This window comes from Rhinoraja longicauda, chromosome 1 (assembly GCF_053455715.1).
Source record: "Rhinoraja longicauda isolate Sanriku21f chromosome 1, sRhiLon1.1, whole genome shotgun sequence".
NCBI lineage: Eukaryota > Metazoa > Chordata > Chondrichthyes > Rajiformes > Arhynchobatidae > Rhinoraja > Rhinoraja longicauda.
In genome coordinates this window covers 6692093-6707683 of record NC_135953.1, presented here as the reverse complement: position 1 = coordinate 6707683, position 15591 = coordinate 6692093, and the positions used below count along the sequence as shown (strand labels likewise).

General features: G+C 48.5%; 1 protein-coding gene across 1 annotated transcript in view; it reads left to right on the top strand.

Moving 5' to 3' along the window:
* The window catches only part of LOC144598346 (dedicator of cytokinesis protein 2-like), an 894447-nt gene that overhangs the window by 818880 nt on the left and 59976 nt on the right, over positions 1-15591 (top strand). The window contains exons 39-40 of the mRNA XM_078408406.1: positions 8730-8819; positions 13494-13598. Of these exons, the coding sequence (XP_078264532.1) occupies positions 8730-8819; positions 13494-13598 (195 nt within the window). The remainder of the gene's footprint in view (positions 1-8729; positions 8820-13493; positions 13599-15591) is intronic.

The window sequence follows — 15591 nt, the reverse complement described above, 5'->3', positions numbered from 1 at the left end:
TGCATTTACCCTATCTCTGGAATTCTCTGTCTCAGAAGGCAGCGGAGGCCAATTCTCTGGATGCTTTCAAGAGAGAACTAGATAGAGCTCTTAATGATAGCTGAGTCGAGATATGGGGAGAAGGCAAGAACGGGGTACTGATTGTGGATGATCAGGCATGATTACATTGAATGGCGGTGCTGGCTCGAAGGGCCGAATGGCCTACTCCTGGCACCTATTGTTTATTGTCTATTATCTCATTCCCTCCCGGTCTTATACACAATAGACAATAGACAATAGGTGCAGGAGGAGGCCATTCGGCCCTTCGAGCCAGCACCGCAATTCAATGTGATCATGGCTGATCATTCTCAATCAGTACCCCGTTCCTCCAGAAGTACAGCTCCAGAAGATCACCCCTCATCCTCTTGCGCTCCAAGGAATAAAGTCCTGGCCTGCTCAACCTCTCTCTCCCTGTAGCTCAGGCCCACAAGTCCCGGCAACATCCTCGTAAATCTTCTATGTACCTGAAGAAGGTACCTGGAACCTTCCCTGCCATCCGAAGAAGGGTTCCGACCCGAAAGGTCGCCCGTTCTTTCTCTCCAGAGATGCTGCCTTGTCCCGCTGAGTTGCTCATGCAGTTTGTGTCCACCTTCAGTATAAACTCAGCATCTGCAGTTCCTTCCCACACATTTTCACTGCACCATTTTCCAGCATAACAACATCGAACCAGTTATTCTTTCGGATGCAAGCATTAAATTACTTGAGAAGAACATTTTGAAGATTGAACATCATAAACATCGTTTTACCATAACGTTTTGAAGAGAGTCAGCTAATTCAAAAAACAGGATGGATATCAACATTTCCCCATCATTTCTTCTGAGTAGAAACTTAACGCACTGAATGAATGACCAACTCACTCAGGGAAGCTTTATTCTTCATTAACCACACGTGAAAAGTTTACTCTAAAATATCTTAGAAACATAGACAAAGAAACAAAGAAAATAGGTGCAGGAGGAGGCCATTTGGCCCTTTGAGCCAGCACCGCCATTCACTGTGATCATGGCTGATCATCCACAATCAGTAACCTGTGCCTGCCTTCTCCCCATATCCCTTGATTCCACTAGACACTACAGCTCTATCTATTAAATTCATCCAGTGATTTGACCTCCACTGCCTTCTTTGGCAGAGAATTCCACAAATTCACAACTCTCTGGGTGAAAAAGTTTCTTCTCAATAGACAATAGACAATAGGTGCAGGAGGAGGCCATTCGGCCCTTCGAGCCAGCACCGCCATTCAATGTAATCATGGCTGATCATTCTCAATCAGTACCCCGTTCTCACCTCAGTTTTAAATGGACTCCCCTTTATTCTTAGACTGTGTGGCCCCTGGTTCTGGACTCCCCCAACATTGGGAACATTTTTCCTGCATCTAGCTTGTCCAGTCCTTTTATAATTTTATACGTCCCGATAAGATCCCCTCTCACCCTTCTAAACTCCAGTGAACACAAGCCCAGTCTTTCCATTCTTTCCTCATATGTCAGTCCCTCCATCCCAGGGATTAACCTTATGAACCTACGCTCCACTGCCTCAATAGCAAGCACGTCCTTCCTCAAATTAGGAGACCAAAACTGCACACAATACTCCAGATGTGGTCTCACCAGGGCCCTGTACAACTGCAGAAGACTTCTTTGCTCCTGCACTCAAATCCTCTCGTTATGAAGACCAACATAGGGCGGCACGGTAGCGCAGCGGTAGAGCTGCTGCTTTACAGCGAATGCAGCGCCGGAGACTCAGGTTCGATCCTGACTACGGGTGCTGCACTGTAAGGAGTTTGTACGTTCTCCCCGTGACCTGCGTGGGTTTTCTCCGAGATCTTCGGTTTCCTCCCACACTCCAAAGACGTACAGGTATGTAGGTTAATTGGCTGGGTAAATGTAAAAAATTGTCCCTAGTGGGTGTAGGATAGTGTTAATGTACGGGGATCACTGGGCGGCACGGACTTGGAGGGCCGAAAAGGCCTGTTTCCGGCTGTATATATATGATATGATGATATGATATATGATAACATGCCATTAGCTTTCTTCAATGCCTGCTGTACCTGCACGCCAACTTTCAGTGACTGGTGTAGAAGGACACCAAGGTCGTGTTGCACTTCCCCTTTACCTAATCTGAGATAATAATCTATCATTGAGATAATAATCTGCCTCCTTGTTCTTGCTGCCAAAGTGGATAACCTCACATTTATCTACATTATACTGCATCTGCCACGCATCTGCCCACTCACTCAACCTGTCCAAGTCACCCTGCAACCTCCTAACATCCTCTTCGCAGTTCACACTGCCATCCAGCTTTGTGTCATCCACAAACTTGCTAGTGTTACTTCTAATTTCCTCTTCCATATCATTAATATATATCGTAAATAGTTGCGGCCCCAACACCGAGCCTTGCGGCACTCCACTCGCCACTGCCTGCTATTCTGAAAAGGACCCGTTTATTCTTACTCTTTGCTTCCTGTCTGCCAACCAATTCTCTATCCATGTCGAAACCCTACCCCCAATACCATGTGCTCTAATTTTGCTCACCAATCTCCCGTGTGGGACCTTATCAAAGGCTTTCTGAAAGTTTAGATACACTACATCCACTGGCTCCCCTTCATCCATTTTACTTGTTACATCCTCAAAACATTCCAGAAGATTAGTCAAGCATGATTTCATAAATCCATGCTGACTTGGACTTATCCTTTTACCGCTATCCAAATGCACCGTTATTACTTCTTTAATAATTGACTCCAGCATCTTTCCCACCACTGATGTCAGGCTAACTGGTCTGTGATTCCCCGTTTTCTCTCTCGCTCCTTTCTTGAAAAGTGGGATAACATTAGCTACCCTCCAATCCACAGGAACTGATCCTGAATCTATTGAACATTGGAAAATGATCACCAATGCGTCCAGAATTTCTTGAGCCACCTCCTTGAGTACCCTGGGATGAAGCCCATCAGGCCCAGGGGATTTATCAGCCTTCAGTCCCATCAGTCTACCCAATACTATTTATCGCCTAATGAAAATTTATTTCAGTTCCTCTGTCTCCCTAGATCCTCTGTCCACTAGTACATCTGGGAGATTGTTTGTGTCTTCCTTAGTGAAGACAGATCCGAAGTACCTGTTCAACTCTTCTGCCATTTTCTTGTTACCCATAATAATTTCACCCGTGTCTGCCTTCAAGGGACCCACATTTGACTTTGCTACTCTTTTTCTCTTAACATATCTAAAGAAGCTTTTACTGTCCTTCTTTATATTCTTGGCCATCTTCCCCTCGTACTTCATCTTTTCAGCCCACATTGACCTTTTTGCTATCTTCTGTTGTCCTTTGAAAGTTGCCCAATCCTCTGGCTTCCTGCTACTCTTTGCTATCTTTTACATCTTTTTTAAAAAGTTTTATTCCATCTCTAACTTCCTTTGTCAGCCATAGTTGCTTCTTACTCCCCTTAGAATCTTTCTTCCTCTTTGGAATGAAATGATCCTGCGTCTTCCGGATTGTGCCCAGAAATTCCTGCCATTGCTGTTCCACCGTCATTCCTGCTAGGATCCCTTTCCATTCGACCTTGGCCAGCTCCTCTCTCATGCCTTCATAGTCCCCTTTGTTCAACTGCAACACCGACGTTCCTGGTTTAACCTTTTCCCTCTCAAATTGCAGATTAAAACTAATCACTACCTCCGAGCGGTTCCTTTACCTTGAATTCCCTTATTAAATCTGGTTCATTGGAAAACACTAAATCCAGAATTGCCTTCTCTCTGGTAGGCTCCAGTACAAGCTGCTCTAAGAATCCATCTCGGAGGCACTCAGCAAACTCCCTTTCTTGGGGTCCAGAACCAACCTGATTTCCCCAGTCTACCTGCATATTGAAATCCCCCATAACCACAGTGGCATTACCTTTGTTACATGCCAATTTTAACTCCTGCTGCAACTTACACCCTATATCCGGCTACTGTTTGGGGGTCTGTTGATAACTCCCATTAGTGTCTTCTTACCTTTCCAATTCCTCAATTCTATCCACAGTGACTCTACATCGTCAGTCCCAATGTCACCCCTCGCAAGGGACTGAATTCCATCCCTCACCAACAGAGCTACCCCTCTGCCCGCCTGTCTGTCCTTTCTATAGGACGTATAACCCTGAATATTCAGTTCCCAGTCCCGATCCTTCTGCAGCCACGTCTCTGTAATCCCCACAATGTCATACCTGCCAATCTCTAACTGAGCCTCAAGCTCATCCACTTTACTTCTTTTACTTCGCGCATTCATATATTGTACTTTTAATCCTTTGCTCATCTCAGCTTCCACCTCGATTCCTATTACACTTGGCCATTCTCTCCTATTGCTTCGTGAGCTTTCTGCCCCGTTAATTCTGGGGTGTTTCTTAATTATTCCTATACTCTCTTTCCCTTTAACTTCATCCTTGTCTATCCCATTTGAAACACCCCCACCCCCCCCCCCCCCCCCCACCCCCTACTGTTTAATTTAAAACCACCCGTGTAGCAGTGGCAAATCCCCGCACATAAACAATACCCTATGCACACCAGGGACAATTTTACATTTACACCAAGCCAATTCACCTAAAAAACCTGTACGTCTTTGGAATGTGTGAGGAAACCGAAGATCTCAGAGAAAACTCAGAGGTCACGGGGCGAACGTACAAACACCGCACAGACAGCACCCGTGGTCGGGATCGAACCCGGGTCTCTGGCGCTGTGAGGCAGCAACTCTACCACTGCGCCCTGAGGAAAATCTCAGAGAAACAGTTGTCAACAGTTGGATCTTATCGAAACGTATAAGATTATTAAGGGGTTGGACACGTTAGAGGCAGGAAACATGTTCCCAATGTTGGGGGAGTCCAGAACAAGGGGCCACAGTTTAAGAATAAGAGGTAGGCCATTTAGAACTGAGATGAGGAAAAACTTTTTCAGTCAGAGAGTTGTGAATCTGTGGAATTCTCTGCCTCAGAAGGCAGTGGAGGCCAATTCTCTGAATGCATTCAAGAGCTCTTAAGGATAGCGGAGTCAGGGGGTATGGGGAGAAGACAGTAACGGGGTACTGATTGAGAATGATCAGCCATGTTCACATTGAATGGCGCTGCTGGCTCGAAGGGCTGAATGGCCTACTCCTGCACCTATTGTCTATTGTCGATAACAGCAGGATGAAGAACTAAATGCATTTGCCTCTAAGGAAATGGCACCAAACTAACCATCGAGCAAGAGCTCAGTGTTTAAGCCGTTAAATGTCTACATATAAGCCGCCCAAACTCCTTCTGGGCATTTGAAAGGCCAAAGGTAAATATAGGCGGGATATGTCGATGTGTAGTCAGCTCAGAGGAACAAAACATTTGCTTTGCTAAGCTTGTGAAATGCTAAATGCGAAGGATTAGTGTTCCTTAATGAGCCCACCCACATTTGTGCCTGCATTCTGTGTGTTGTAAGCCCCGCTGAAATATTTGATTTGTGCAATTAGCGCCCGTCCTGTATGGCAATATCGTGGCCGTTACAAAATTAATTTGTTTCTATTTTTCGTTGTGTTGGAATGTCATAGAGACAGACCCTTCGGCCCAACCTGTCCATGCAAAGAAACATGCCCCATCTACACCAGTCCCACCTCCCTGGTAGTTTGCCCATATCCCTCCAAACGTTCCCTTTCCACGCAGCAGTCCAAAATGTTTTAAAACGTCACGATGGCGCGGCGGTAGAGTTGCTGCCTTGCAGCGAATGCAGCACCGGAGACCCGGGTTCAATCCCGACTACGGGCGCCGTCTGTACGGAGTTTGTACGTTCTCCCGTGACCTGCGTGGGTTCTCTGGGAGATCTTCGTTTTCCTCCCACACTCCAAAGACGTGCAGGTTTGCAGGTTAATTGGCTTGGTATAAATGTAAAAATTGTCCCTACTGTGTGTAGGATAGTGTTAATGTGCGGGGATCGCTGGTCGGCGCGGACCCGGTGGGCCGAAGGGCCTGTTTCCGCACTGTATCTCTAAACTAAACTGAATGTTGTGATGGTCCACGCCTCAACTACCTCTGGCAGCTTGTTCCCATACACCCACCACCCTTTATGCAAAAAAGTTGCCTGTCAGGTTCCTATTAAACCTATCCCCCCCCCCCCCCTCACCTTAATTGCATGGCCTCTGGGTCTTGTATTTACCCGATCTATTCCACTCGTGATCTTATGCACCTCTATAAGATGACCCCTCATCCCAGCCTGCTCAATCTCTCCCTGTTGCTTAGGCGCGTGAGTCCTGACAACATCCTCGCGGAGCTTCCCAGCTTAACGACATTTTTGCCTGACCCGTAGAACATAGAACGCTACAGCACAGGAATAGAAACATAGAAACATAGAAAATAGGTGCAGGAGTAGGCCATTTGGCCCTTCGAGCCTGCACCGCCATTCAATATGATCATGGCTGATCATCCAACTCAGTATCCCGTACCTGCCTTCTCTCCATACCCCCTGATCCCTTTAGCCACAAGGGCCACATCTAACTCCCTCTTAAATATAGCCAATGAACTGGCCTCAACTACCTTCTGTGGCAGAGAATTCCACAGATTCACCACTCTCTGAGTGAAAAAAACTTTCTCATCTCGGTCCTAAAAGACTTCCCCCTTATCCTTAAACTGTGACCCCTTGTTCTGGACTTCCCCAACATCGGGAACAATCTTCCTGCATCTAGCCTGTCCAACCCCTTAAGAATTTTGTAAGTTTCTATAAGATCCCTCCTCAATCTTCTAAATTCCAGCGAGTACAAGCCGAGTCTATCCAGTCTTTCTTCATATGAAAGTCCTGCCATCCCAGGAATCAATCTGGTGAACCTTCTCTGTACTCCCACTATGGCAAGAATGTCTTTCCTCAGATTAGGAGACCAAAACTGTGGCCCTTCAGCCCACAAGGTCTGTGCTGAACATGGTGGCAAGTTACACTGTGTAGGAAAAAATCGGATCGTGGCCGTGGGAAAACCGTACAGACTGCGTACGGACAGTCGGGAGCGAACCCGGGTCTCTGGCGCTGTGAGGCAGCAACTCCACCGCCGCGCCAACGTGCAATTTGTTTGGATTGCATGCAAAACAAGCCTTTTCACTGTACCTCGGTACACGGGCAATAATAAATCTAAAGATAGGTGAGACGGGAAAGATTTAATCGGATAGGGTGAAGGCATATTTTCATCCAGAATGGAGGAATCGAGAACCAGAGGACACATTTAGGTGAAAGGGGAAAGATTTAATAGAAAGCTCCGAGGGGCAACTACTTCATAGAGAGGGTGGTGGGTATAAGGAATGAGCTGTCAGAGGAGGTAGTTGAGGTAGGTATTATAACATTTAAAAGACATTTGGACAGGTACATGGACAGGAATTCCTGGAATGGCGGGACTGTCGTATGTTGAAAGACTGGAGCGACTGGGCTTGTATACGCTGGAATTTAGAAGAATGAGAGGGGATCTTATCGAAATGTATAAGATTATTAAGGGGTTGGACACGTTAGAGGCAGGAAACATGTTCACAATGTTGGGGGAGTCCAGAACAAGGGGCCACAGTTTAAGAATAAGGGGTAGGCCATTTAGAATGGAGATGAGGGAAAACTTTTTCAGTCAGAGAGTTGTGAATCTGTGGAATTCTCTGCCTCAGAAGGCAGTGGAGGCCAATTCTCTGAATGCATTCAAGAGAGAGCTAGATAGAGCTCTTAAGGATAGCGGAGTTAGGGGGTATGGGGAGAAGGCAGGAACGGGGTACTGATTGAGAATGATCAACCATGATCACATTGAATGGCGGTGCTGGCTCGAAGGGCCGAATGGCCTCCTCCTGCACCTATTGTCTATTGTCTATAGGAAAGATTAAGAGGGATATGGGCCAAATGCAGGCTGGTGGATAACTGCTGTGTCTTGGTCGGCGTGGGCAATGTGGGCCGAAGGGCCTTTTTCCATGCCATATGCCAAGCCATAGGAGTTGAGAGTAAAGAGGTCCTTCTGCAGTTGTACAGGGCCCTGGTGAGACCACACCTGGAGTACTGTGTGCAGTTTTGGTCGCCTAATTTGAGGAAGAACGTCCTTGCCAGTGAGGCAGTGCAGCGTAAGCTCACCAGGTTAATCCCCGGGATGGCGGGACTGTCATATGAGGAAAGATTGGAAAGACTGGGCTTGTATTCACGGGAGTTTAGAAGGATGAGAGGGGATCTTATAGAGACGCATAAAATTACAAAAGGACTGGACAAGCTAGATGCAGGAAAAATGTTCCCAATGTTGGGGGAGTCCAGAACCAGGGGGCCACAGTCTAAGAATAAAGGGGAGGCCATTTAAAACTGAGGTGAGAAGGAACTTTTTCACCCAGCGGTGGCGCAGCAGTAGAGTTGCTGCCTTACAGCGAATGCAGCGCCGGAGATTCAGGTTCGATCCTGACTACGGGCGCCGTCTGTACGGAGTTTGTACGTTCTCCCTGTGACCCGCGTGGGTTTTCTCCGAGATCTTCGGTTTCCTCCCACACTCTAAAGACGTACTGGTATGTAGGTTAATTGACTGGGCAAGTGTAAAAATTGTCCCTAGTGGGTGTCGGATAGTGTCAGTGTGCGGGGATCGCTGGTCGGCGCGGACCCGGTGGGCCGAAGGGCCTGTTTCCGCGCTGTATCTCTAAATCTAAAATCTAAATCATTGCACTGACCCTGATGTGACACAGATGTAGGAGTGGTAATGTGCCGAACTAATTATTCACCCCTCGCTGTGAGCAGATGTGGGAAGAAGCCATCCATCTCTGCAAAGAACTGGCCGAGCAGTATGAGACGGAGGTCTTTGATTACGGGCTGCTGAGCAAGACCCTGGTGAGTAAATGTGCCCTGACATTGATTTTGATAAGCTAACGATGACTGACGAAAACCGAATTACGTTCAAACGATTAGACTTCGCCTCTCCGCAGGCTCCTCTCTAATCCACAGAGGGAGTGTGCCAGGCGGGCCAGTCAGCAGTGACAAACTCTCCAAGCGGTTCTTAGGTTAATGGTGGAAATCAGTGGGTATGAGGATTCTTCTCGAGCGGGACAGCTCCCATCCTACGCAGCACTTAGTGAAGTTTAGTTCGGAGATACAGCGCGGAAAAAAGGCCCTTCGGCCCACCGAGTCCGTGCCGACCAGGGATTCCCGCACACTAGACATCAAACAATAGACAATAGGTGCAGGAGGAGGCCATTCGGCCCTTTGAGCCAGCACCGCCATTCACTGTGTTGATGGCTGATCATTCTCAATCAGTACCCCGTTCCTGCCTTCTCCCCATACCCCCTGACTCCGCTATCATTAAGAGCTCTATCTAGCTCTCTCTTGAATGCATTCAGAGAATTGGCCTCCACTGCCTTCTGAGGCAGAGAATTCCACAGATTCACAACTCTCTGACTGAAAAAGTTTTTCCTAATCTCCATTCTAAATGGCCTACCCCTTATTCTTAAACTGTGGCCCCTTGTTCTGGACTCCCCCAACATTGGGAACATGTTTCCTGCCTCTAACGTGTCCAACCCCTTAATAATCTTATACGTTTTGATAAGATCTCCTCTCATCCTTTTAAATTCCAGTGTATACAAGCCCAGTCACTGCAGTCTTTCAACATATGACAGTCCCGCCATTCCGGGAATTAACCTAGTAACACTACCCTACACACACACACACCATGGATGATTTACAATTATACCCAGCCAATTAGCCTACAAACCCGTACATCTTGGGAGTGTGGGAAAGAACCAGAGATCCCGGAGAAAACCCAAGCAGGTCACGGGGAGAACGTACAAACTCCACACAGGCAGCCCCCGTAGTCGGGATGGAAACCGGGACTCTGGCGCTACAAGGTAATAACTGCCGCTGGGCCACCGTGCCGCCCATCAGAAAAGCCTGGAGCGACTGGCCTTGTATACACAGGAATTTAGAAGGATGAGAGGAGATCTTATCCTGCCTTCTCCCCATACCCCCTGACTCCGCTATCCTTAAGAGCTCTATCTAGCTCTCTCTTGAATGCATTCAGAGAATTGGCCTCCACTGCCTTCTGAGGCAGAGAATTCCACAGATTCACAACTCTCTGACTGAGAAAGTTTTTCCTCATCTCCGTTCTAAATGGCCTACCCCTTATTCTTAAACTGTGGCCCCTGGTTCTGGACTCCCCCAACATTGGGAACACGTTTCCTGCCTCTAACGTGTCCAACCCCTTAATAATCTTATACGTTTCGATAAGATCCCCTCTCATCCTTTGTGTCTATTTTGGTATAAACCCGCATCTACAGTTCTTTGTTTCAACAGGTTTATAGGTTAATTGGCCTCTGTAAATTGCCCCTAGTAGGATACGAAAATAAGCTAACATGGAAATATCATTGGGCGGCCCCGGTTTGTTTTATATCAAAAAGATTTATTCAATTCTTTGAAAAATAATATTGACATATTTATTAAAAATAATAAAACCAAACAGAACTCACCACCAGAAAACAATACAAACAAATATACCAAATTAAACTATTATACACCTGTATTACAATCCCTATCCAGGATGCATCCACTCGGAAATCCCCCAGGGGACAGCACGTAGTCCCTCTCCAACACCACCCGGGCGCGGACAGACGTTAGACACGTTAGAGGCAGGAAACATGTTCCCAATGTTGGGGGAGTCCAGAACAAGGGGCCACAGTTTAAGAATAAGGGGTAGGCCATTTAGAACGGAGATGAGGAAAAACCTTTTCAGTCAGAGAGTTGTGAATCTGTGGAATTCTCTGCCTCAGAAGGCAGTGGAGGCCAATTCTCTGAATGCATTCAAGAGAGAGCTGGATAGAGCTCTTAAGGATAGCAGAGTCAGGGGGTATGGGGAGAAGGCAGGAACGGGGTACTGATTGAGAATGATCAGCCATGATCACATTGAATGGCGGTGCTGGCTCGAAGGGCCGAATGGCCTCCTCCTGCACCTATTGTCTATTTGTAGCCCGCTGTTTGTGCAGGAGTGGGGGAAGAATTCATTTGCAATCACAGATCACTTCTCGTTTCACTCTTCTGACTTTATTTGATCGCTTCTCGGCCCGCCATGCCGCTGTGCTTAAATTTCACTTGAAGGTGGAGAAGCAGCACTCTGGCTCGTGTTTGAGAATCATTTTAAATCCATCACTGGGGCGGCTCCATGGCTCAGCTGCTGCCTCACAGCGTCAGAGACCCGGGTTTGGTCCCGATCCCGGGCGCTGTCCGTCTGGAGTTTGCACGTTATCCCTTTGGCCCAGTAGGCTTCCTCCGGGCGCTCCGGTTTCCTCCCACACTTCAAAGACGTCCGAAGAAGGGTCCCGACGTACGTAACCCCGGAAAAGGGGCAGGCAGCCGGCTCGGGCAGAGCCCTCTTCCGCCTGGCGCCGTGACTCGCGGATGGGCAGCTTGGCCAGGCCCAGGAGCATTGGGCGGCCATGTTTGCACAGCGGTAGAGTTGCTGCCTTACAGTGCTGTCCCGGGTTCGATCCTGACTACTGCCGTTGTCTTTGCGGAGTTTGTACGCTCTCCCCGTGACCTGCGTGGGCTTTCTCCGAGATCTTCGGTTTCCAAAGACGTGCAGGTATGTAGGTTAATTGGCTTGGTGTATGTGTAAATTGTCCCTAGTGGGTGCAGGATAGTGTTAGTGTGCGGGGATCGCTGGTCGGCGTGGACTCGGTGGACCGGAGATTGTTGGTCGGCACGCACTCTGTGATTTCCACGCTGTTTCTCTGACCTAAATGGTGCCACATGCCAGAGGAAACAATTCCTCTCTGTTAGCTTCACCAGAATTGTCCCAGTGCCAGAGTCCCAGGTTCAATCCTCACCTTGGGTAGTGTGCCTGTGTGGAGTTTGCACATTCCCTCAGTGACCACGCAGGTTTTATCCACGTTCTCCCCGGATGATCCCCAGTCCCAAAGACGTGAGGGTTTGTCGGCTAATCGGCCCTGTGTAAAGAGTGAGTGTAAAAGATGGGTATGAACTGACACCAGTGCTTTGTTTGAAGGCTCAGCCTGAAGTGCGGCTCGGTGGCGCAGCGGTAGATTTGCTGCCTTACAGCACCAGAGACCCGGGTTCAATCCAGACTACGGGTGCTGCATGTACGGAGTTTGTGCGTTCTCCCCCGTGACCTACGTGGGATTTCTCCGGGTGCTCCGGTTGCCTCCCACACTCCAAAGACAAAGAAACATGGAAAATAGGTGCAGGAGGAGGCCATTCGGCCCTTTGAGCCAGCACCGCCATTCTTTGTGATCATGGCTGATCATCTACAATCAATAACCCATGCCTGCCTTCTCCCCATATCCCTTGATTCCACTAGCCCCTAGAGCTCTATCTAAGTCTCTCTTAAATTCATCCAGTGATTTGGCCTCCACTGCCCTCTGTGGCAGAGAATTCCACAAATTCACAACTCCCATGGTGAAAAAGTTCCTTCTCACCTCAGTCAATAATGGCCTCCCCTTTATTCTAAGACGGTGGCCCCTGGTTTTGGACTCGCCCAACATTGGGAACATTTTTCCTGCATCCAGCTTGTCCAGTCCTTTTATAATTTTATACGTCTCTATTAAGATCCCCTCTCATCCTTCTAAACTCCAATGAATGCAAGCCCAGTCTTCCCAATCCTTCCTCATATGACAGTCCCGCCATCCTAGGGATCAATCTCGTGAACCTACGCTGCACTGCCTCAATTACAAGGATGTCCTTACTCAAATTAGGAGACCAAAACTGCACACAATACTCCAGATGTGGTCTCACCAGGGCAAGACGTACAGGTTTGGAGGCTAATAGGCTTTGATATCATTGTAAATAGTCCCTCCTATGTCAGCGCGGACTCAGTGGGCAGAAGAGCCTGTTTCCGTGATGTATCTCTGAACTAAACTAAAAAACTAAGCTTCCTGACATTCCCGGCGTGCAGCGTAGGTTTACTAGTTTAATTCCCGGAATGGCGGGACTGTCATATGTTGAAAGACTGGAGCGACTAGGCTTGTATACACTGGAATTTAGAAGGATGCGAGGGGATCTTATTGAAACGTATAAGATTATTAAGGGGTTGGACACGTCAGAGGCAGGAAACATGTTCCCAATGTTGGGGGAGTTCAGAACAAAGGGGCCACAGTTTAAGAATAAGGGGTAAGCCATTTAGAACTGAGATGAGGAAAAACCTTTTCAGTCAGAGAGTTGTGAATCTGTGGAATTCTCTGCCTCAGAAAGCAGTGGAGGCCAATTCTCCGAATGCATTCAAGAGAGAGCTAGGTAGAGCTCTTAATGATAGCGGAGTCAGGGGGTATGGGGAGAAGGCAGGAGCGGGGTACTGATTGTGAATGATCACAGCCATGATCACAGTGAATGGCGGTGCTGGCTCGAAGGGCCGAATGGCCTGCTCCTGCATCTATTGTCTATTGTCTATTGACAGGTCACGTATCCGTGTTCTCCAGAGATGACGCCTGACCCGCTGAGTTACTCCAGCACTGTCCCCTTTGCTTCCTCTAAACCTCTAACCTTCATCTCTCTTCAATTTCACAGCAACGCCAGGCCAAATTCTATGAAAACATCATGCAGGTCCTGAGGCCCAAACCGGACTATTTTGCGATCGGTTACCATGGCCAAAACTTCCCAAGCTTCATCCGGGTAAGAATGTCACTGTCTTTTTCACGCAGCGTGGCCTGTTTTCTTCAGGGTGGTGAAGAAAACTTGGAGATTTATGTTTAAATTTCACGGACTGTGGAACTAGGGTTGCCAACGTGTGATGGATGATCAACGTGGACTTGGTGGGCCAGAGGGGCCTGTTTTGCGTGCCGTATATTTCAATTAATCAATGAAGCAAACGTCTGAGGAAGACACCTCCGACCCGAAACATCACCGATCCATGTTAGAGTCATAAAGTCATTGAGTCTTACAGCGTGGAAACAGGCCCTGTGGCCCAACTTTCCCACGCAGCCCAACATGTCCCATCTATATGCTAGTCTTGTCTGCACTAGTCAATAGTCAATAGTCAATAGTCGTTTATTTATCACATACACATAAATGTGTAGTGAAATGAAAAATTACCCGCAGTTCAACAATAAGACCAATAAGAATAATCAATAAAAATGCAATAACACATACAATCATTAACTAACACCAAACAAAAGAAACATCCATCACAGTGAGTCTCCTCCAGTCCCCTCCTCACTGTGATAGAAGGCCAGAATGTCATTCCTCTTCCCCTGCCGTCTTCTCCCGCGGTCAGGCTGTTGGAGTTGCCACATCGGGGCGGTCGGGGCTCTTGACATTGAAGCCCCCGCCGGGCGGAGAAAATCCCGCCGCCTATTCCAGGCCGCATTGGACGGTGAAGGGTCCGCGGCGGGCCGACCCAAGCCCCGCGATTCGGGGTGGGCGAAGACGCTGCCGCTGCTGGAGCTCCCGATGTCGGCCCCCACCCAGGGGCCTGCGGGCTTCCGACGTCCAGGCGGTCCGCGCCGGAGCCTCCGGAGACGAGTTGCAGCCGCTCCCGCAGCATCCGAAGGCAGCCAGCGTCGCAGGTGGTGAGTCCGGGCCGCGGGCTCTGTGAACCAGAGCCCAGGTGGTCCCAGGTGGAGGCCGCCAGCTCCAGGTGCATGGCCGGTGGTAGGCCGCAGCGGGAACGGAGACACCACACAGAAAACAAAGGTCGGGTCTCCGTTCGGGAGAGACAATGTTACAGTTCCCACCCCCCCCCCCCACATAACACACTATAATTCAGACAAAAACAACAAAAAACACAAAAGACAAACGGACTGTGAGGGCAGCGCTGGCTCCTCCCCGGGCCCACTAGTCCCACTAGTGGAGTGGGGATGACACTGCCGGGGGAAGAACCATGGAGGACCCAGCATGAGGGAGGAGGAAGGTGGGGAAAGCAATGGACAATGGAGGACCCAATGGAGGACCCAGCAAGGGGGGGGGGGGGGGGAGAAGGTGGATCTGGCGCTGATACTGTGTACACTCTGTTACTTTGTCAGCGCCCTTTATGTGGCGGCCATTTGCATACCTCGGGTGCGCCAGCAAAGAATTTCACCGAGATTGTCACGTGTGACAATAAGGTATTAATTAATTCATTTATCCATTCATTCATCTGTCTGCGTTTGGCTCGCATTCCTCTAAACATATCCTATGCATGACCCTGACCAAACGTTGTGACAGAACCTGCCTCGACTACCTTCCCAGGCAGCTCGTTCCATACGCCTTTAGAAGGACGAGAGGAGATCTTATCGAAACGTATAAGATTATGAAGGGGTTGGACACGTTAGAGGCAGGAAACATGTTCCCAATGTTGGGGGAGTCCAGAACAAGGGGCCACAGTTTAAGAATAAGGGGTAGGCCATTTAGAACTGAGATGAGGAAAAACGTTTTCAGTCAGAGAGTTGTGAACCTGTGGAATTCTCTGCCTCAGAAGGCAGTGGAGGCCAATTCTCTGAATGCATTCAAGAGAGAGCTAGATAGAGCTCTTAAGGATAGCGGAGTCAGGGGGTATGGGGAGAAGGCAGGAACGGGGTACTGATTGAGAATGATCAGCCATGATCACATTGAATGGCGGTGCTGGCTCGAAGGGCCGAATGGCCTCCTCCTGCACCTATTGTCTATTGTCTATTGTCTATTGTCTATT